This window comes from Bos indicus x Bos taurus, chromosome 20 (assembly GCF_003369695.1).
Source record: "Bos indicus x Bos taurus breed Angus x Brahman F1 hybrid chromosome 20, Bos_hybrid_MaternalHap_v2.0, whole genome shotgun sequence".
In the NCBI taxonomy this organism is placed as follows: Eukaryota; Metazoa; Chordata; class Mammalia; order Artiodactyla; family Bovidae; genus Bos; species Bos indicus x Bos taurus.
In genome coordinates, this window is record NC_040095.1 from 65,093,370 (window position 1) to 65,117,395 (window position 24,026).

General features: G+C 46.7%; 1 protein-coding gene across 1 annotated transcript in view; it reads right to left on the minus strand.

Moving 5' to 3' along the window:
- Positions 1-24,026, minus strand: part of ADCY2 (adenylate cyclase 2) — a 454,325-nt gene that overhangs the window by 4,045 nt on the left and 426,254 nt on the right. Inside the window, exons 21-24 of the mRNA XM_027520567.1 lie at positions 18,107-18,253; positions 15,796-15,903; positions 6,123-6,237; positions 766-890 (exon numbers count right to left, since the gene is read on the minus strand). Of these exons, the coding sequence (XP_027376368.1) occupies positions 766-890; positions 6,123-6,237; positions 15,796-15,903; positions 18,107-18,253 (495 nt within the window). The remainder of the gene's footprint in view (positions 1-765; positions 891-6,122; positions 6,238-15,795; positions 15,904-18,106; positions 18,254-24,026) is intronic.

Consider the following 24,026-nt stretch of genomic DNA (forward strand, 5'->3'; position numbering starts at 1 on the left):
ACTGATAAAGTCTACTATTTGTGCCCAGTGATTTTCATACAAATTTGCCATTTGGCAGGAAAGTATCCTCCAGATAAACTCCAGTCGTAACAAAGCTGGGGTGAAATGTGGAACATCGCTTTTTGAGGATGATGAAAACAAAGATACGAATAGACACACAGGTGTGCACACACACACACAGACACACACAGACACACACACACACCCTTTTCATTCGGAGAGAGTGGCTTTCATTCTAGATACCAGCACCACAGCCCAAGCAGGCGCACGCAGTCACCACTGCTTTTGTCAGGTCTTGGTTTCCGCTCCCTTGGCTGGATTCCAGAACGTTCCAGTCATCTCCAGATACCCAAACCCCAGGCTAGTCCGTTCTAGCGCTTTCATCTCACATCACCCTGGCTCATCTCTCCCTCTCCCTCCCCTTGCTCTCCCAGTTCAGCCCCCTGGGGAGAGGAAGGCAGGGCATCATGCCTGGTGTGCATACCAGCAGGGAGGGCACCCCGCTCCCCTCCCCTTGGGCGGGGCATACTGACACTTGGGTCGGTCTGATCTACTTTTACAAATGCCATATCCTTCACACTTTGACATAATGTTTTACTCTTCACAGTAAATGCAGAAACCAATTAATATTTCCTCAATAAAAAGTTTAAGCAAATGACAATGTTGACTTTCTTTCCTTTGCTTTAATGTTATCCTTATTATACGCTTATTCACGGTTCCCCAGAGGACAGACATGGCGGATGCCCACAGAGCCCACTGAATTACCTGGATTTTGTCCAGGACTCCGGTGCTGTCCATCCTGCTGGCCACATTGACGGTGTTGCCCCAGATGTCATACTGCGGCTTCTGAGCTCCAATCACACCGGCTATGACAGGGCCATGGTTAATACCTGGGACACACCAGCATCAGGTTAGCGAGATTCAAACCATGAACTCAACAGTGCAAGCAACAGTCTCAAACACAAAGGTTTTACAAGGCCTTTCTTGAACTGTCATTATCAAGCGAACATGAGCCCAACTCAAAACAAAGCAAAAAAAAAACTGCCAAAACAAAGCAAAATCATTCCTCTAACCTCATCATCTCAAAAATATTAAAACGTCTCTCTTCCTTCCTCTCCTCCGCCTTGATTCACGCTCAGATGTCTATTTGTTACTATTCCACGATGGCGTAAAACTGGTATACTTTACGAAACTAAGCATTATAATTGCTTTTCTATGTTGCCGTATAATCAAGAGATATTCATTATGTTACTTTCCAATAGTTTTGTAGTTAATCGCTTTTAAAATTGGGGTATAAATGGCAACCCACTCCAGTATGCCTGCCTAGAAAATCTCATGGACACAGGAGCCTGGTGGGCTGCAGTCCATGGGGTTGCAAAAGTCGGGCATGACTGAGCAACTAACACTTCTTACTTACTTATACTTGCTTTACAATGTTGTGTTGGTTTCTGCTGAACAGCAAAATGAATCAGCTCTGTATATACATATATCCTCTCCCATACCCCTATCCCAGCCCTCTAGGTCCTCAAAGAGCACTGAGCTGAGCTCCCTGTGTTGTAGAGCAGCTTCCCACCAGCTATCTATTTTATGCATGGTTGTGTAAACACGTCAATCCTCCTCTCCCAAGTGATCCCACCTACTTCTGAAATGAATATTTAAATATTTTAAATTTTTAAAAATTTAAATTAACATATTTAAAATTCCGCCTAACGTTTCGCTGAAACCACCACCCTCCCCTTGACATGTGCGTGGTCCTTTCTAGCTGCGGTGCGCTATTCTGTGAGCTGGACGTGTGCAAACCTCTAATCCTCACACCAGCCCCGGGGATGTGTTCTCTTGTCATCAGCTTCCATCTTCAGTGGAGGAGGCAGAAGGCGCAGGCAGAGCACAAAGCCGGGCAGTGGGCTCAAGGCTCTGCGCTTGCCCTGCTCTCCTCTCTCTGCTGCGAGCTCCTTGTGCACACGTTTCTTCCCCCGCTCGGGGGGCCCACTTTCACGGACATACCCCACGTGAGAGCTCACTAAGTTCCAGAGGAACATGTTTGCGCCTTCTTTTCTTTTTAACCTCTTGGCCCCTCTGCATAGAGTGGGGCATCTTAGCTCCCCGACCAGGGATCGAACCCTCGTCCCCTGCAATGGAAGGTGACGTCTTAACCACTGAACCACCAGGGAAGTGCCAGCATGTTTGTGCTCTTGATTCCCATCTGACTCCCCCAGCTTGCACCAAAGCGAAGGAGGGAGTCCCCATGGTAGCATTAAAAAAAAAAAAAAAAAAAGAAAGAAAAACCCAGCAAATCTTGATATATGTAATATAGAGATTTCGATGCAATTCAAATTGGGGGAAACTTTTTCACATGAGAAAATGACTGGCACTTAAAAAAAAATACATAACTGGGTAAAGACAAGAAGGATTAGAGGGTTTCACACGTCCAGCTCACAGAATAGCACACCACAGCTAGAAAGGACAACGCGTGTGTCAAGGGGAGGGTGGTGGTTTCAGCAAAACCTTAGAGGGAATTTTAAATATGTTAATTTAAAATTTAAAGAAGATGGAGGGAGGTCCCCATGAGCGTGATGTTTGGTGGGGGAAGCCAGGGCAGATAGAGACCATCCCTCTGCAGGCAGGAGAGACACCAGCCTGCGACCTTCAGACAAGCTTTGGGAGGCCTGCTGGGTTTTGCTGTTTGGGTTTTGGTCTCTGGAAGCTGGCTTCCCTGGTGGCTCAGATGGTAAAGAATCTACCTGTGATGTAGGAGACCTGGGTTCGATCCCTGGGTCCGGAAGATCCCCTGGAGAAGGGAATGGCAACCCACTCTAGTATTCTTGCTTGGAGAATCCCATGGACAGAGGAGCCTGGCGGGTTACAGTCCATGGGGTCGCAAAGAGTCAGACACAACTCAGCGACTCTTTCACTTTCTTTCACAGCACTGCACCCCTCAGAGTGGGGAAACCCAACCTCTGGGGCATCAAGCCTCCTCACAAACTGCCATCCTCCAAGGAAACTGAACCAAAGGTCCCTGGAAAAATTCATGAGTCACTTCTCTTGAGGGCCCTGGCCGCATGGTCACCAAGGCACGAAGGGTTTCTTGGATTCCTGGTCTCCATGGGCACTGTGCCCAGGTTCCTCTCCAAGACAATCAGTCACCACCACCAAGGAAGGGCACGGGAGCTCTGACCACCCCCTCTTTGTAATGGCAACTGTAAAACCATGGTCATTACAGGTGCATGCCGGAGGTCAGGGTGTGCTCCGACCTTGGATGGATATGGACATAGCATCTGCTGTCAGGAGCCGAGGCTTCAAAAGTCTGGGCAACATCCCTTGTCAGGGAGAGGCTGGGCTCCCCCCAAACCCCCACCCAAGTGTAGTGGGTAGGATGGTTCCTTGATTCCAGAACTCAGTTCAAACACGCTGACCCACAGTTGTTACGGGCGCAGTGGGGACATGGGCCACAGAAATAGAAACAGAGGCGTTGAGATTGGTTGATTTTCCCCTCTTGCTTTTTCTCCTGGCTCCTCGCCTCCCAGCCCTATTGTGGGAGTCAAACTGTATGGGTTAATGAGGGTGTTTCTGAGAGATTTCAGTTCCCACTACTGAACTGCTTCGTGTACATGGAGTGCTAGAAGTCGGAGGGCAACACCTCCTCTTTGCAGTGGAAAGGGAGGCAGGAAACACCATAGCAACACTGTCCCGCAGAATCCCTGAAGGTCTGCAGGGCCGAGAGGGAATTCTCTCTTCCTGTGGAGTAACTTGGTAAAGCTCACATCTCTGCATCGGGCACCCCAAATAACTTATTCCAGCTGCCAGCCAGTGATCCAAGCCCCGCTGCCCTCAGTTTCCCTTCTGGCTGCTCTGACTCCTCTTGGTCAGTGGCTGGGGGACTGGGGCTGTGTGTGTGGGGGGCTGGGGAGAGCCTGGGCCCATATTACTGGCAGGAGAGAGATCTCTGCTGAAGGGCAGGGGTTTGCTGGGGCTATGGCTCCCACTCATTGATCCTTTCAGCTTGACATACAGAAAAGGACATTAGGAGCAAATTTGGCTCTTACTATAGCTTCCCTGGTGGCTCAGACAGTAAAGAATCTGCCAGCAATGCAGGAACACAGGTTCAATCCCTGGGTTGGGAAGATTCCCTGGAGAAGGCAATGGCAACCCACTCCAGGATTCTAGCCTGGAGAATTCCATGGACAGAGGAGCCTGAATTGCAGAGTCAGACACAATGGAGCAACTAACACTTTCCTTTTCATGTGTATCAACATTTTGCAGGGGCCGATGTGAGCCTTCTGTGTTCCCATCATAAACTGCCACGGGACGGCGTGATGCCTGGAGGTGGAGCAGGGAGCCTGCCCTTGGGAGAGGCTGAGGGTTTGGGGATGCCTTCTCAGGCTTCGGCAGAAATCCAGAAGAGCTGGTGTGTGGGGGCGAGTGTATGGCTATTAATAGTTACTCAATAATCAGTGTGAAGTAAGCACTCAATAACTACCTGTTGAAGGAAGCCCACTGACTTGCTCACATTAATTTGGAAAACAGGGTTATGGTCCAGACCAAGAGCCCAAGGCTTCTGATGTGATGGACGTGACTAGCAAAGAACTGTCTCATTCCCCCCTCAGTGAAGGGCAATATTATTTTGGTCCATGCATATTTGACAACAGGTGGAGGGGGCAGGTTAGGGTTAGTAGATGTAAGCTTTTATATATAGAATGGATAAATATCAAGCTCCTACTCTGTACCCCAGATAACTATATTCAATATCCTATGATAAGCCATAATATCAAATATGAAAACCAAGATAATAAAAGAATATAAAAAAGAATGTGTGTGTGTGTGTGTGTATATATATATATATATATATGTATGTATGTATAGCTGAAGCACTTTGTATATAGCAGAAATGAACAAAGCATTGTAAACCAGTTATACTTAAAAAAAAACAAAACAACTATTTGACAATAGAGGGGTCATTCCACCATGCAATTGATTTTTTTTTAAAGGAGGATACTATGGAAAATTGAGGAGCCCATTTTCCAAGCTGTCGAATCAATAAAGAAGCTCTAGGTGAAGGGACCACCTCCACGTTTGATGGGAGCAGTGTCCTGCCCACCTGGCCCTTCTGGCCTTTGTACAGGTGAAGCCAGGTAAAGGTCCATTGGGCATACAGGTGGGACAATCTAAATAAGGCGTCTTATTTAGGCATCTGTGTCCAGATGCCGACAATAAGACATACAAGCCATGAAGAGAACCCCGTTTTCTCAAGAGACATTTCTGGGTTTTAAAATTCAGAACATATGGATAGCAAAGGAAGAAAATAGTTTCAAACACTGGAACTTTCAACTCCAGGAGTGTGGGACTGTTCTGACAATTTCTAGAGTTTTTTTTTTTTTTTTTTTACTGCACTGCCAGGTATGTGGGATCTTAGTTCCTTGACTAGGGATTAAATCCATGCTCCCTGCAGTGAAAGCATGGATTCTTAACTATTTAAAAACACTTTTACATCTCTGAAGTCTGGATGCATCCTATATAGCTGTACCGGGCCCCAGCAGCATAAAAGGATGGAGGGGCTTACAGTTAGTTGTACCTGGTCCTTGGATGGTTGAAGCCTATGCCCCCTGTGACCCGCAGAAATGACCCTGGCGGACGGACTCAAGCCTGGCTCACCGTCCACTTCTGAAACTAAGTGTTTGCAGCCTGGGTGCAACCAAAGAGGGTATTTTTTCCCCCTGCATGGGTACTAAGTTGTTACAGTCATGTTGGACTCTTTGTGACCGTATGGACTGTAGCCTGCCAGGTTCCTCTGTCCATGGGATTCTCCAGGCAAGAATACTGGAGTGGGTTGCCACGCCCTCCTCCAGGAGATCTGCCCAAGCCAGGGATCAAACCCAAGTCTCCTGCAGCTCCTGCACTGCAGGCAGATGCTTTATTGCTGAGCCACCAGGAAGCCCATTTTTCTCCCCTAATTTGCACAAAAGTGCCTCCTGAGCTCACAGCCATCCTGAGCATCCATCTGCCACCCAGTCCTGCTACTCTAACCACACATTTGTCATTGTGCTGCTCCAGCACTGCAAGGGCTGTCGACCTTGCTTTGGATGCCAGGCCTTCCCCACAACCTACCCCAGATCGGCACAACGTACCTACTCGTAACTTGAAGTCATTGAAGGAGTGCTTGTTGATGGCATCCAGCTTCCCCACCAGGGCAAATGCAAACTCCACCATGGTGCCAATGTGCATGTACTGCCTCTCCGGCTCCTGGAAGAGAACAGACAGGGCAGGTGGGGTGAGGACTCAGCGGGAGGGGAGGGTGAGGACTCAGCAAGTGGGAGGGAGGTGAGGGCTCAGCAGCAGGGGAGGGTGAGGACTCAGTGGGAGGAAGGGGTGAGGACTCAGTGGGAGGAGGGGGTGAGGACTCAGCAGGAATAAAGATAAAACCAAATATGATGGTTTCAGTGGGAATGAGTGAGAAGGAAAACAGACAGAACCCGCCTATTCAGGATGACAGGCAGATGGGGAAAACCAAGGTACCAGCTAAGGGGAAGAGGAACAAGACAAGAGGGCGATCAAAGGAACCCATAAGGGCGATAGCACTAAAGCAAATCTCTCAGCTCAGGCACAGCTGACACTTGGGTGGGATTATTCTCTGTTGGGGGGCATCCTGCATGCTTCAGGAGGTTAAACAGCATCCTTTGGATCATAAAGAAAGCTGAGCACCGAAGAATTGATGCTTTTGAACTGTGGTGCTGGAGAAGACTCTTGAGAGTCCCTTGGACAGCAAGGAGATCAAACCAGTCAATTGGTACCCTCTGGATATCAGTCACATCTCTCCTTCCAGTGTGACAACCAAAAATGTCTCCACACATTGCTAAATGTGCTCTGGAGAATGAAATTGCTCCCAGCTAAGACCCAGTGGCTAAGTAATAAGGAATCCACCTGCAATGCAGGAGACATGGGTTCGATCCTTGGGTCAGGAAGATCCCCTGGAGAAGGAAATGGCAACCCACTCCAGTTATTCTTGCCTGAGGAATCGCATGGACAGAGGAGTCTGGTGGGCTACAGTACATGGGGTTGCAAAAGATTTGGACATGATTGAGTGACTAAACAACAATAAGACCACTGCACTAAATAACATACAGGGACTTCCCTGGTGGCCCAGTGGTTAAGAATCTGCCTTGCACTGCAGAGGACGTGGGTTTGATCCCTGGTCAGGGAACTAAGATCTCACATGGTGCAGAGCAACTAAGCCTGTGCTTTGCAGCCTGTGTGCCACAACTAATGCGCTGCAGTGGAAGGTCTCACATGAAGCGATGAAGACGCCAAGTGCCCAACTAAGACCAGATCAGTCCAGTTCAGTCACTCAGTCATGTCCGACTCTTTGCAACCCCATGAACCACAGCACACCAGGCCTCCCTGTCCATCACCAACTCCCAGAGTCCACCCAAACCCATGTCCATTGAGTCAGTGATGCCATCCAGCCATCTCATCCTCTGTGATCCCCTTCTCCTCCTGCCCTCAATCTTTCCCAGCATCAGGGTCTTTTCCAAAGAGTCAGTTCTTCACATCAGGTGGCCAAAGTATTGGAGTTTCAGCTTCAACATCAGTCCTTCCAATGAACACCCAGGATTGCTCTTTAGGATGGACTGGTTGGATCTCCTTCTTGCAGTCCAAGGGATTCTCAAGAGTCTTCTCCAACACCACAGTTCAAAAGCATCAATTCTTCCGTGCTCAGCTTTCTTTATAGTCCAACTCTCACATCTATACATGACCACTGGAAAACCCATGGCCTTGACTAGATGGACCTTTGCTGACAAAGTAATGTCTGCTTTTGAATATGCTGTCTAGGTTGGTCATAACTTTCCTTCCAAGGAGTAAGCGTCTTTTAATTTCATGGCTGCAATCACCATCTGCAGTGATTTTGGAGCCCAGAAAAATAAAGTCAGCCACTGTTTCCACTGGTTCCCCATCTATCTGACATGAAGTGATGGGACCGGATGCCATGATCTTAGTTTTCTTAGATTTTGGAGCCCAGAAAAATAAAGTCAGCCACTGTTTCCACTGGTTCCCCATCTATCTGACATGAAGTGATGGGACCGGATGCCGTGATCTTAGTTTTCTGATCTGAGCTTTAAGCCAACATTTTCACTCTCCTCTTTCACTTTCATCAAGAGGCTTTTTAGTTCTTCACTTTCTGCCATAAGGGTGGTGTCATCTGCATATCTGAGCTTATTGATACTTCTCCTGGCAATCTTGATTCCAGCTTGTGCTTCTTCCAGTCCAGCGTTTCTCACGATGTACTCTGTATATAAGTTAAATAAGCAGGGTGACAATATACAGCCTTGACGTACTCCTTTTCCTATTTGGAACCAGTCTGTTGTTCCATGTCCAGTTCTACCTGTTGCTTCCTGACCTGCATATAGGTTTTTCAAGAGGGAGGTCAGGTGGTGTGGTATTCCCATCTCTTGAAGAATTTTCCACAGTTTATTGTGATCCACACAGTCAAAGGCTTTGGCATAGTCAATAAAGCAGAAATAGATGTTTTTCTGGAACTCTCTTCCTTTTTTGATGATCCAGTGGATGTTGGCCGGATGCAGCCAAATAAATAAATAAGCAAATAAATATTATTTAAAAACACATATATAGCCATGAAATTAAAAGACGCTTGCTCCTTGGAAGAAAAGCTATGACCAACCTAGACAGCATATTAAAAAGCAGAGACATTACTTTGCTGACAAAGGTCTGTATAGTCAAAGCTATGGTTTTTCCAGTAGTCATATATGGATGTGAGAGTTGGACCATAAAGAAAGCTGAGCACCAAGGAACTGATGTCTTTGAACTGTGGTGTTGGAGAAGACTCTTGAGAGTCCCTTGGACAGCAAGGAGATCAATTCTAAAGGAAATTAGTCCTGAATATTCATTGGTAGGACTGATGTTGAAACTTCAATCATTCACCTGATGCAAAGAACTAACTCACTGGAAAAGACCCTGATGCTGGGAAAGATAGAAGGCAGGAGGAGAAAGGGACAGCAGAGGATGAGATGGTTGGATGGCATCACCGCCTCAATGGACATGAGTTTGAGCAAACTCTGGGAGTTGGTGATGGACAGGGAGGCCTGGCGTGCTGCACTCCATGGGGTTGCAAAGAGTTGGACACAACTGAGCGAGTGAACTGAACTGAATATATATATATGAATGAGGACTGAAAGTTATGGCCCAGAGAGAGAGATTTCTTCCTTTCCTTGGGTGAGTTGTATCATTCCAGAAAAAGACGATGAAATACTACCATTGCTATAAACTCACAACTTAAAATTGTGGGAGCAAATCAAACTATTAAAAAAATTAGAACCACGAAACAGACTGTCAGCTAACTTTGGTGGAAATGCAAAGAGTCATTACTTAAGAACAGCTACACTTTTCCATCAGAGCTAGATACTATCTCTTGTCTCATGACTTAGGCGCAAGTCTTGATTTGGAGGTTTATGCAATCGGCTGGCAAACATCTTGCTCCTTGACGGGAAGCAGAACATGTTAAATCAACAGACAGGTTCCTGTGCCATAAAAATTACAACTGTCCTGGTAAGGAGAACAGATTGGCCTCGGGAGAAATGGTTTGCTTTTTACGAAATCAAGGTTCAGCAAACAAGTTTCACTCCCTGATAAATTACCACCCAATCTGTTTCCCAGCAGTAGGCTTAAACTGTGGGTTTGACGTGACGTCAGTGAAAAATGAAGAGACTGTGCTCTAGGAGCGGGCTTTAAATCCAACATCAATATCTCAATTGGGTGTAGTAACCCCTAGAGAAAACTATGCTCAGTCTCTAGAAGAGCTCAGTTCATTTTACAAAGTCCTTATCACTGAGCTTTTGATAAATGCTTGATGACAGTCTGAGAAGCAGCTCTTTCTCCCATGATCCAGATAATTTCTCCCATCTCCAAATATTTAACCGACTTCCGGCTACATAGTGAGAGCACTCATTCAGTTTCCTGGAACACATTTGATAAGCTGTTTGCTTTGCAGGTTTCACCTGCAGGGAACACGGCATAAAGTAAATGCATGTTTGTTGAGGTTATTGTATAACCCAAGTGACCGGTATCCACTGAGGTGACATTAACACAAGGCTCGACTCCCGGCTTCTCTTCTCTGCCCCCCTTGCCTTCCTCCCATCATGAAACTTCCACAGAGTTCCTGCTATAGTGATGTTCGTCTGATTCTGAAGATTTAGAACTGCTGTCTAAGGAGCACTTGGTTCGTCTCCCTGGGGCTCCCAGGAGAACGGATCAGACCTCACAATTTTCTGGACAGTCAGTTCAAGCAGTTGAGTTGATGGTCCCTGTGTGGAGATTGGCCCTCAGTACAGTGAGGGCTCAGAACACTGAGTTTCAGGCACCTGAGAACAGGACTGGAATTCATAGCTTCCCAGTATTTACCAAAACTCAGGCATGAAATAATATTTATGAAAAAACAGCCTGATTGCTGGGTCATCTGTGGATTCCTCTGTGTCCAGTGAACTTGGATTACACTGGATGCAGTGTTCTCCACCCGATCTCGCCCTACCAGAGAATGTATTTGATTCAAATGTTCTTTAAGAGGAAAAAAAAAGGTAAAAGAAGAAACAAATTGAGAAATAAAAAAATAAAAACATTTTAAAAATGTGCATTAAGAGATCTTCTAGCAGACATCCCCCTCTCCTGCTGTCAACATGTTCAACCATTTTCCAGGAGAATGTTACCAAGCACACTGCTCACTACACGCCCATCCTGATGTGAGGGCCTGTTTGTTAGCTTGGATCAGGGACCCAGTGGAGCGTCCAAACGCAGCCTGATGTGGCCTGCTTTCAAATATATTAATGAATGAGTGATTTAATCTCACTTTATGAACACTAAAGTATGCCACTTGTACTGGCTGCTGGAAATTTTGGATTAATAGCAATAGTGCATGTAAGTGTGTGGAGCAGGAAATGGCAACCCAACTCTAGTGTTCTTGCCTGGAGAATTCCATGAACAGAGGAGCCTGGTGGGCTTCAGTCGCAAAGAGTTGGACATGACTGAGCAACTGAGCACATGTACCTGTGTACTTAATGCTCATAATGACTCCCATGAAGGAGCAACTGTCTGTATCTCACTTATGCATACAGAAGAGGGAGAAGTGGAGAGGAAAAGAACCAGGCTTTGCAGCCAGGCAATCTGACTCCAGAGTCCTCAGTCTTCATTTATTCTAAATATAAATGGACTAAATATTCCAATCAAAAGACATAAAGTGGTTGACGGATTAAAAAAAATAATTCATATATATTCTGCCTACAAGAGACTCACTTCAAATCTAAAGACACACTCAGACTGAAAGCGAAGGCCTAGAAAAAGGTGCTCAGTGCAAATGGAAACAAAAAGCTGAGGTAGCAACACTTCTGTCAGACAAATAAACTTCACCATCCTGCCTTCGTCCCCCTGTGCCTCCTGAATGTGGTCAGAACTTTTGCTATTTGGTTTGCATTTTATTGTATCATCCTAATTTTTGTTTCTGTCTTATCTTTCAAGCTGCATGTTAGTTTATTAATTTAAATTTTTTCTGCATCATGTTCACTTTTGTAAGGTTCTTAGGAAGGGATTTAAATAAAATAGGCACGTACATATGGACAAATTGGTAAGCATTATTCCTTGACGGTCTTGTTGCTCAAATGGTGACAGATGTATTATCCAGCTTATGGAGAACTATAACCAAGAACCCTCATCTCCTGCATTGGCAGGTGGATTCTTTGTTACCGAGCTACTTGGGATATTTTGCCAAACTACATATCTGACTGTGGTGAACATGTTCTATTGCCAAACTAAATATCTGGCTAAACAATAAACAGAAAGTTTTTTGTTTGTGAATAATAAATACAGAGTTTTTGTTTACAACTAGAAAAACAAGTAGGTAAGCTACAAAAGGCAAACGGGACATTCATTTTTTATAGAGACTAATATCCATTTTATTTGTCAAGCATTTTACTCCCCCCCAATCAAACATAATGACTTTCCTTTTAGATTTTCACTAATTTCAAAATATTTCTAGGCTAATCTTACCAAGATTCTAAATAAATATTTATAAATAAAACTAGCTCATATTGAGTAAAAAAATCCCTGCATGGACATGATATTTCATTTATGTTCCAAAACCCTTTTATCTGTCCAACAGTGTGTAAGCCACAACTGTATTATTATTGCTATTAGCATTTTTAATACCTGTGAAAAAGTTATGCCTGTGGAGCATTTTCCGTAATACTGAGGTCCTCCCCACAGTCTTAGGAAATGAGGAGGATCTCCACTGTGCATAAAGGGACATGCACGTGCAGAACGCTTAGCTATCACAGCAAGCAAGGAGCAGTCTCACCGGAAAGCCACCCTCTTTCCACTCCACCATGAAGACATTACTCAAGAGTCAGGATGCAGCCAAGGAGGCAGGTTTTGTGGTCACGGGTGCCAAGGACAGAAGGGATTGGGCACCCTTTGAAGGAGCGCTCGGGCGAATGGTGTGGATGCAAACTGGTGGGTGCAGACGCCAACACAGTGAGGGGCTGGGGAGGAAGAGGCTCGGGTGAAGTCACATGAGGCCTGTGGGCAGATGGAGGTGAGGCCTGCACCCAGAGTGCTGGGGTCTGCAGCCCTGCTCGCTGGTTGCTAGTTCTCTCCACCGGCAAGTCACTGCACGGCTGTGCCTCAGTTTCTCCATCTGTAAAAGGGGCCAGGGGTGGAGCACTTCCCTGACTCAAGAGGCACTGAGTAAGTGTTCCAAAATACCAGGATGATAAAAAGGGAGCATTGGGAGGAGCAGGTTTGTAAAACAGGCACGAGGAAGTGAGTGCTGTTCTGGGAAGCATGGGGGACACACACCACATCATGCACCAAATGGATGTGGCTAGTTGCAGAAAGCGAAGAGGAGCTGAAGAGCCTCTGGATGAGAGTGAAAGAGGAGAGTGAAAAGTTGGCCTAAAACTCAACATTCAGAAAACTAAGATCATGGCATCCAGTCCCATTACTTCATAGCAAATGGATGGGAAACAGTGGAAACAGTGAGAGGCTATATTTTTTGGGCTCCAAAATCACTGCAGATGGTGACTGCAGCCATGAAATTAAAAGACGCCTGCCCTTGAAAGAAAAGTTATGACCAACCTAGACAGTATATTAAAAAGCTGAGACACTACGTTGCTGACAAAGGCCCGTCTAGTCAAAGCTATGGTTTTTCCAGTAGTCATGTATGGATGTGAGAATTGGACTATAAAGAAAGCTGAGTGCTGAAGAATTTATGCTTTTCAACTGTGGTGTTGGAGAAGACTCTTGAGAGTCCCTTGGACAGTAAGGAGATCAAACCACTCAGTCCTAAAGGAAATCAGTGCTTAATATTCATTGGAAGGACTGATGCTGAAGCTGAAACTCCAATACTCTGGCCCCCTGATGTGAAGAACTGACTCATTTGAAAAGACCTGGATGCTGGGAAAGATTGAAGGCAGGAGGAGAAGGGGCTGACAGAGTATGAGATGGTTGGATGCCATCACAGACTTAATGGACATGAGTTTGAATAAACTCCAGGAATTGGTGATGGACAGGGAAGCCTGGTATGCTGCAGTCCATGGGGTTGCAGAGTCAGACACAACTGAGAGACTGAACTGAATTGAATGGCTCTGCACAGCGCCCCCTGCTGGGACTTTGGGGAATGCGACTTAAGACCAGTTGTTCAGTCGCTCTTTCATGTCCGACTCTGCCACCCCATGGACTGCAGCACACTAGGCTTCCCTGTCCTTCACAATCTCCCAGAGCTTGCTCAAACTCATGTCCATTGAGTTAGTGATGATATCCAACCATTTCATTCTCTGTCGCCCCCTCCTCCTCCTGCCCTCAATCTTTCACAGCATCAAACTCTTGGGCACCTGCTCTAATCTGCATGCAGGGTAAGAAACACATGAAAATGTTCCTGTTTACATAATTTTATGTTAGTTTTTTAATGGTTAGTTTTTTCAGAACATTAAAGATGTTGAAAAACGTGTAAGTTTTCTTCCATTAAAGCTGGGAAAGTAAAACTACAATTAGCTCTATTTTTGGTATAAATAATATATTTAAAATGAAAACAATGTTGTACATTTTTAATACCTTTATTGCCCAATTTTCCAATAGTTCTTCAACACTTGAATGTTCTGGCAATAAAAAACAATCCTTAAATATACGTAACACCCCATAAACAGGGGTGCCCTTTTTTCCTTCTGCATCAGGCATCACGATGGCTTGGGAGGGCACTGATCAGAGCTTAAGATTTTTCCAAAGTTCCTTTTATTGCTTGTTACTGCTCCTTATTACTTGTAATTTGTGCCTGTGGGCTAAGTTGCTTCAGTTGTGTCTGACTCTTTGCGACCCCATGGACTGTAGCCCACCAGGCTCCTCTGTCCATGGGGATTCTCCAGGCAAGAATACTGGAGTGGGTTGCCATGCCTTCCTCCAGGGGATCTTCCTAACCCAGGGATCGAACCAGTGCCTCTTATGTCTCTTATTGCAGGTGAGTTCTTTACCACTAGCGCCATCTGGGAAGCCTGAAGTAGTCTGTACCCATGAAATAATAACGTGGAAGTGACACCTAAGTAGAAGAGCACGTGGGACATATATTACCTCTCTCACTTGAAAAAAACACCTATGTTAACCTTGAGTCAGATATCTCACATTCTCTTCTCCGCCCACAAATGTTATCGAGGAAGAACGCCCTTTCTTGATGTTCCTGGGGAGCCCTATCTGAGCAAGTTGCTGTCCCTCTGTCCCTCTCTTGTTAGAGGGCTAGCAGCTTAGAAGGTGGCGGTGAAGTGGAAACTGAGCACATGAGGTGCGTCCGAGCTCTTTCTCTCTTTGGGGGAATCCACCCGCCTCCAGCAAGCCATGTTCTGGTAAGTTCCGTTTCCCTGTGCTGTGCCCACCACCTCTGTCTGCCCCATGCAAATATGCTGGTGCCCATCAGGGAGCCCACTGTCCTGAAGGGAAACAGGTCTTGTTATTGACCCACAAGTTAACAAAACATATCTATACACACACAGAAACAAAATACAACTTAATAGAAAACCCTCTTCAAAAACCCTAGTTGAGTGAGGATACTCAATTTTGACCAAACCACCTTTTCAACCAAATTTCTAGGTGGTCAGCATGTTTTTTGAGCAAATTGCTTTAAATAAGAAGCCCAGGAGCCTTCCTGTAATAAAACTGAAATTTGTTCAGTTGTGTCCAACTCTTCGACCCCATGGACCATAGCCCACCAGGCTCCTCCGTCCATGGGAGTCTCCAGGCAAGAATACTGGAGTGGGTAGCCTTTCCCTTCTCCAGGGCATCTTCTCGACCCAGGGATTGAACCCAGGTCTCCTGCACTGCAGGCAGATTCTTTACCATCTGAGCCACCTATAATGAGTCACCCTGCATCACCGACTTGATGCACATGAGTTTGTGTGAACTCCGGGAGTTGGTGATGGACAGGGAGGCCTGGCATGCTGTGATTCATGGGGTCGCAAAGAGTCGGACACGACTGAGTGACTGAACTGAACTGAACTGAAATCTCCTTTCTTGTATATTTATCCGGTATTAAGCAATTGCCTTGTTTTTTCTACCTTGTCTGCCAGAGAAAGGGGTTCAGTGAACACAGCCACAGAAGCCTCCAGAATTCTCATCTTTTCTCATGAGACCTTAATCACTGAGGTTTGGGTTGTGCTTAGAGTACAATGTATGGGCCACTGCATGACTGTTTTGGCTCATGGATGACCTGTGGGCGGAGCCAAGGCTCACGTGTGCCGGGTGTCACCAACACGTGTGTACCTGGGCGTGCTCCTGGCTGGGCACCGCGCTCAGACCTGTCGCTGCCATGTACGTGCTGCCGATGGTCTTGATCTTTTCAACACCACTGAACTTCGGCTTGGAGAGCAGCTGGGAAGCAATGAGAATCATAGTTACTCATGTGGGTGCTGACCCAATGCCAAACACTTAAGAGACATTCTCAAATTCTAGTGCTCAGTCACGGGAACAGGGCACCATTTATTCACCCTTTGACCCTGGGCATCTTGGGAAAAGCACACTTCATCAATTTCACAAAGCATGTGTCCTTGGAAGGAAATACAGTATAATAATTTACTTCCAGTTAACACAAATTATTTTTCAGAATTTCCTAGTGAAGAAAGCAGGATAGCCTATCATGTGAGTGATAACTGCCTCATTAAATTTTCAAATTTTCCTCAAATACATTTCCTACTCTGTGTTTGAAGCACCTAAATACAAAATGATTCAAAGTGTGAGGTCTTCCCTGAATGGTGAGGGTAATTTATGACCAGTTATAGTGCTGGGGCTGGAGAAGGGCATGGCACTTCATTCTTGCCTGGAGAATGCCATGGACAGAGCCTGGGGACGACAGTCCATAGGGTCACAAAGCGTCGTACACGACTGAGGCAACTTAGCACAGCAGAGCACACCACACGTGGTGCCAGGGACTGGCCTTTGCCCTCTGAAAACTTGGAGTGGAGGGAATAAAGATCTAGAATGGCTCCTCCTATTAGCCCTGCTCCTAATTTATTTTTTTGTCTCAGCTTCTGGCACCAATAATCAGTTTCTTACTGGGCTCCTCCCCATCCACTATATTAAGCCTTAGGGTGGGATGGAAGAAAGGTAGAAATAAGATAAGTGGTAGGAAAGAGAAAGACCAGATGGAGAGAGCAAATGAAGGAAACTCTGGAAGGTTCTGTATCTGCTCAGCAGGACAACGGCAGGGACAGAAGGCTGAGAACACCTTCTAGAGCCTTCCTGGGTACTCCTGCTTTCAGAGGTGGTTCCACGTTAGAGAATCTAAGATAGGTGAGCAAATCTCATTCTCACATCTCTATGAGCCAATCAAACCTGCAAGGACACTAATGCTGGAGAACATCTATTTTACAGAGGAACAGCTGGAGGAAATATGCCCCCATTTTCCTCTAGGGACCCAGCACAACAGTGGAAGCCTCCAGTTGTCATTACTTCACCACAAGTCTTGAGTCAACCTCGAGGTAACAACGGTGGTAGTAGAGAAACGCATTTAGATGCTTGGCCTAAGACCTTCCTATTACATCATTCATCACTGTATTTCAAAGTTCCATTAATCACGATGAACCTATGTTCACTGATGTCAATTTTTCCTATATTTGCACGATATTATTAAAAATGGTGTAGCATCCATATCTTTCATATCAGGAGTCTGTTTGTTCTTCCTAGAAAACAAAGCACGTTGTTCCCTTGGTAGGCAGAAAATTGAAAAATGACATCTATTTCAAAATCTAAGACATATACTTTGTCCTTTCTAAAATATATTGTACTGCATTCATATTGCTTTTTCAATAATAAAGTAGGCCATCCATGCACACTTCAAGTTGATATCTGACAGAGACCTTGGAGTCTATACAGAGAGACATGCCAATAATCCACTATGATAAATATATTCATTATCTTTTTTATGTATAAAGATATGCGCAAGTATTTTCCTTGGAGTTCAGGCCTTTCAAGAAAATTTATGAGCATACTGGAAAGGTATTATTGAACGGATTTTGGTAGTTGTTCCTAGCAATCACATCAGCTTTGCAAATAGTATGTGTTTGCCTCACCAAAATTAGTAACCTAAATAGAGCAAAAAGATTAATGCCAACCACCAGCAATTTTGCCAAAGGATGAGTTTTCAGATATGCCATGATATTGCACTAACTTCAAATGTGCCAGTCCACAGGAATGTCAGAGTGTGGGGCTGGGGTCACCTCTGCCCATCAGGGGTAACTCTTTTTTTTCTTTTTTTAACTTTTTATTTTGTATTGGGACTCAGGTTCAATCCCTGGGTCAGGAAGATCTCCTGGAGGAGGCGTGGCAACCCACTCCAGTATTCTTGCCTGGAGAATCCCATGGACACAGGAGCCTGGGGGCTATAGTCCATAGGGTTGCCAAGAGTCAGACACGACTGAAGCGACTTAGCATGCATTTTGTATTGGAGTATACCCGATTAACAATGCTGTGATAGCTTCAGGTGGACAGCAAAGGGACTCAACCATATATATATATACACACACACATGTATCCATTCACCACCCACCCAGGCTGAAGGGTAACTCTTAATACCTACATCATCAAAGTCGGCAATGATCTCGTTCAGGAGCCGAAGGCATTCCAAACCCTCCTTGTTCACGTCTGATTCTGTATAGAATTCTTTGAAATCAGGAATGGAGGCAAACATGACGCAGACGCAGTCGTAGGACTGGTGGTATAACTCCTGCCCAGGAGAAAAGGAACTGCTGAGCACTAGGAAACTTTTCAAGGAAAGCTGCTCCTAGTGCAAGTGCTTCTTTATGTCAGGACTGGTGAAGAAATCACCCAGTGGCCACTGCGCCCGCCCCGCCCTCTCGTCCCCGGCCTATTTCACTGAGCACAGGTGAAGGCTTCCGGCGGGCTGGATTCAGGCTCAGAATCATCGACGCCACACGGCCACTGTCACTACCAGCTAGTATGAGGTGCCCTTCCGCTCACCCCTCTCTGCCCTCTCTATCGTAGACAATTACAAGAGACCACAGAAGGGGACGACAGAGGATGAGATGGTTGGATGCCATCACCGACTCCATGGACATGGGTTTGGGTGGACTCCGGGAGTTGGTGATGGACAGGGAGGCCTGGCGTGCTGCGGTTCACGGGGTCGCAAAGAGTCGGACACGACTAAGTGACTGAACTGAAGGGAACTGATAGACTTCTTGCTTAGGGGAAAAAAGAATGTTCTCTAAACAACTAAAGGGAAACAAAATGATTTTCCAAACTATGACACTGTCCTAACGTGACTCGTTATAGCTACATCCTTTGGATTGGAGTGTGTTGTGAATTTTTCTCTTTAGAGTAATACAGGCTCATAGTTCTTTATGCACAGACATGATTAAAATGTCTTGTAAGTACAGTTTCAAGGTGTTGCCATAATTTCCCCAACACACAGAGAAACCTTCAAGTTCAGCGGGGATTTCATAAAGAAAGGGTCACTACGTGGGCGCGGGAGCTGGTCCTGGGGGGCCGAGGATCTGCTCTTCCACTGGTGCTGGCTCCTCGGGGCCCTTGGATGGCCGGCCTGACACAGGCAGAACGGCCAGGCGCCAATGTGGGCGCAGTGCATGACGGGAAGCACTCCACCAAGAACCATGAGAGTTCTGTTAAACAAGATGGCGGCCTCTGAGCGGAGGGGAGAAAGCTCCCAAATGGCACTTCCTGTTTGCCCGCTAGACCAAGGGGATCCACCCTGCATGACTGTTACCAGTGTGTTCTGCTTTCTGGGGCACCCAGATGAATCCATTACCAGGGAGTGGGCACTCTGACAGCACCGTATCTCCAAAGTTTGGTGACCTCTCAGAAAAATCATATTTCCTCCATAGAGGTCTCATAAGGAACATATTGGGGCAATGGTGACCCGTGGCAAGACATAACTGCTTCCTGGGAAAGCTACACTTCTGTCATCTTCTTATTTCCAGAGCCAACCATCCTGTAATGCCTTCTGTTACGGTCTCACAATCTGTATAAAATACGTGAACAACAGACTTAAGGTTTTCCTTTTCTACTCTGCTCTCAATATGGTTAGGTTGGCTCTTTGTGCAGACCTGTACTTCCTCTCTCTGAAAGGTGGTTTTTGTGCACATTCATATCCTGGGAAGATACTCTGTGGCATGTGTGACTGTCAAGTTTAGGTTGCAGTAACACTGACTAAGCCAGGGTGCCAAGGTAATGGGGGAGAGAAAAGCCCCTGGAAGCCTGCTCTAGTTAAAAATGCCAGTTTCCTAAAAGTAGTGTAGGCTCCACAGACTTCCCCACTCTTTATGAAAAGGGGTACATCAAGCAAAGCAAGGATATATTTTCTGTACCTTGCGTTTCCCTGGCATCTGCTGACATCAGCTGAAGTGACCCTCTGGGGAATGGTGATGATGACAAGAATACACACGACAATCGCCAGCACTGACTGAATGCTCACTGCGTGGCAGGATGTGCGCCCCTCTGAACTACCAGCATTAACTTGCCCCTGACGAGAATTTTAGGCAGAGCAGTTACAATACTTTCCCAAGGCTACCAAGTCTGATGTAGACTTCACTCTTACAAATACTACGCTGTACACTTCACCCTGCATTTCCTGGTGACCACACACTGTGCGGCCTGAATTGGGGGCAGCATGGGGCCCTGAGTCACTTGTAGCTTCATGTCACTTTGCCTTTCTTCTCTCCCCTGGGGTCTTTCCAGTGTCTGGGGTGGGGGATAAGGAAATGCAAGACTGAACTGACTGGCAGTTTGGAAATGAAAGTGAAAGTGAAGTCACTCAGTCGAGTCCGACTCTTTACAACCCCGTGGACTGTAGCCCACCAGGCTCCTCCGGTCCATGGAATTCTCCAGGCAAGAATACTGGAGTGGGTTGCCATTTCCTTCTCCAGGGGATTTTCCCGACACAGGGATTGAACCCGGGTCTCCCACATTTCAGGCAGACGCTTTAACCTCTGAGCCACCAGGGAAGCCATGAGGGATGATTTTAACTGTGCTGATTTGGGGTCTGATAAAATATCTTCAGGTTGACACTCTCAGAATTGTCCTCTGAACTCTTGCCCCAGAAGACCTAGGTTACTGAAGCTGGAAGGGGCCTGATGGGTCATCTTATTCCAGTCTTCAACAGGAATGCCTGGGAGAGTCACCAATGAAACTTTCAAGAAGGTGACACCGGGGCCTCCCCATGACCAACTGAACCTTGCCCCTGGGGCATGCTCTGAGAATGCACATCTTTTTGTAAAGCTCCACGGGTTATCCTGTTGTGCAGCCTTGATTAAGAATCACAGGACAAATGAGGAATTGTTAGTTCAAGGGAGTTCAGTGACGCACCAAGGTTCCCACCGGCTTAGAAAAAAGAATTGTTAATCTCTGGAGTCCTGGCCTGGTGCTCTGCAGGCTATAAGTGCTGCTGGGACTGGGACTGCAAACTGCTTACCCACCCTCTTTTGACAAATGGGTCACTTGGAGCCTCCGGGGAAATACACAGAAATACTAATACAAATACACTGTTGAGTGAGTGGGGATCCCTGACTCTCTAGTTCCTGGCTCAGGGTTGCCACAGGGCGATTCTGGAGAATTAGGGCAACTTCGCAGATGAGAAGCTTTACAGATTCACTAGAGCTAATGAAACTTACAGGTTTTAGAACCATACCCTAAACTCAAGAGAGATTCCTTCAGGTCTTTGGGTTGGGCTTGGAGCCAGATTGGTTGGTGACCTGAGCTTATCTTATCCTTCCAGAGGACCTGGGGTGAGGCTAGGGTAGGTGGAAAGCCTTGGAGGAGATTTTGGAATTCAGAGTCTAGCACGGGTGACCCTTGTCCAGCACACAGCTGCCAAAAAGAATCTCACCGAGCTTTGGAATGGGAAGCGTAGATGCCATTCCAACATTCACTCAAATGTCACCATTCTCCTGAAGAAGCTCAAGTTACAGAAAAACCATCACGAAGCAACTGCACTTCTGTGCCTGCTGTCCTTTACAGTTTATTGAGTGAGATTTAGTTTTTTTTTTTTTTTTTCCTAGCTCTGGATGAAAACTTGGGCTAACTCCACGACTCTTCTTGCTATTCCCAGGTAACATGAGTCCTGTTATCAATAATTTAAGTATCCAATATAACGAGAAGTCAAAACTTAGATCCCCATGGGATGTGTGGCTTTCTCCTTCCCCAGTGTGGGCCTCCTGGGGGAGGGTGTCTGCAGAGTGAAAAAGGCCATGGTTGGCTTCTCTATCTCTGCTCCTCGTGTTTCTGCTCTTACCCCTCCCTAGATGGCTAGTCAGGTTTTCCAAAGCACCCCAGGGGTGGAGAACAAGGGAAAAAAGAAGTGTCTTCTGGAGAAGGAACACGTCCCATTAACTACATCACAGTTCCTTGAACTTCAACTATGAACTTAAGCCTAGTGGCCATTTCCTTGGGTTATTTGGAGACACCCCATCACTTCCCTGATCATGGGACAATCTGCCAAGCTTCCCTTGACGTGGACCACGCCCTCCCCTCTTACTCATGATTATTGTCTTCACCCCCGGCTTTCTGGTTATTCTTCTAGCTTCTCTATTGGGACCTACAAGCAGCTTTTCCAAACCGGATCTAAAATGACCCCACACCAACTGTCTTCTCTTGCTGGCTCGCTGGAGACAGTCAGCATGCTTTGCCCTCCCAACCTTCAGAGTCCCTACCTGCAGCCTTCCAACTGTCTTGGCCCAGACACTCCCATCAGCCCTGCCCCCCACCCCTGCCCCACCCACCCATCAGGAACCCACCAGGCACCTGTGCCCCCTTGATGGTGCTGCTGCCCCAGGACCACTCAGAGACACAAATCTAAGGTACGCATCCCAGGCTGTCACTCAGTTCAGTCACTCAGTCGTGTCCAACTCTTTGCGACCCCATGGACTGCATCATGCCAGGCCTCCCTGTCTATCACTAACTTCCAGAGCTCACTCAAACTCATGTCCATTGTGTCGGTGATGCCATCCAACCAGCTCATCCTCTGTCATCCCCTTCTCCGCCTTCAATCTTTCCCAGCATCAGGGTCTTTTTTTAGTCAGTTTTCGCATCAGGATGAGTGGTCCATTTTGGTCCAGTTTTGAGACATGAAGGGAGGACTTCTCACGTCCTTTGCGGAGGGCGCTCCCTTCTCACTACATTCTGCCTCTGATCCCCCCGCCCCTGGTGTGCCTGGGAGTGAAGAGCTGAGAGTTGTGCAGCACTCCCTTTGGGATATGAGTCCTCCTGTCTCTCGGTGTCATGGGCTGGTATTCACTTTAGCATCTGCTGTATAGACACACAGGCACGCACACAGCCTCAAGGGGGCCTGCTGCAGGCAGGCTTCACACCAGGTATTAGGGACACAGAGAGACAACATAAGCCCTTCCCTAAGGAGCTTAGAGTTGGGCTGGAGAGGAGAGGGAAGCAGAGATCAGGAGAACAAAGTGTGGTTGGTACAGCTTATGCCCAGGTATGGAGAGGTCTGCTTGGTGTGCCCTGGAAAATGGTCAGAACTGCCACAAGCTTGGGGTTCAGAGTCTGGGCCCGGCACTCTCTCTTGCTGACTCAGGCCACAGCTGGGAGGAGATGTTCCCACCTTTCTCCTCCCCCAGGTGGCCTGTGTTTATGCTCAGCCTGCCAGCTTGTGTCTGAAGTCTTCAGGGGAGTCAAGTCATTAGAAAGCACAGAAGCATCTCTCAGCCCCTGTTGTTTTCTAGCCTGACTGCAAGGAACAGGTTGAGAGAGCTGCCTGGGTGTTGAGAGGGGGTAGATAGCTGAGAAGGGGAAGCTCTTTGCCTGCCTGGTGACCTCCTCACCCTCCCACCCTGTACCCACAGTGACATCTGTGTCTAATTTTTTTTTAATTTAATTAAATTAATTGATTTATTTTTGGCTGTGCTGGGTTTTTGCTGCTGCTGGGGCTCTTCTCTAGTTGCAGCGAGCACGGACCACTCTTGAGTTGTACACAGGCTTCTCATCACGGTGGTTTCTCCTATTGCAGAGCACAGGCTCTAAGCCTTGTGGGCTTCAATAGCTGTGATTCCTGGGCTTCCTGCAGTTCGAGCACAGGCTCAGTAGTTGTGAGGCATGGTCTTAGTTGCTCCGAGGCATGTGGGATCTTCCCAGATCGGGGTTTGAACCTTTGTCTCTTGCATTGGCAGGCTTTTTTTTTTTTTTTTTTTTTATACTAACCACTGAATCACTAGGGGAGCCCCTGTATCTTGTTTTGGTCAAGCCTCAGCTATCGCACAGTGAGGCTGCCTGGCTCAAAAATTACACACAACCCTGACCACTGGGGACTCGGCAAAGGGGCAACTGAGGAGAAAATGTGGTTTTCTTCAACAAGGGACGGGAGTGGGCCGGGATGTCTATTTTAGGGACCTCTCAGCCCTGCTCCTGCCACAGTGCAGCAGTCTGGAGCAAAGGCTTTGTAAACCTGTGGGCTCCGTCTGGGCGCACAGAGCTCGGTCCAGACTCTGAATGGCCTGAGGGTTCAGACCTGGTAA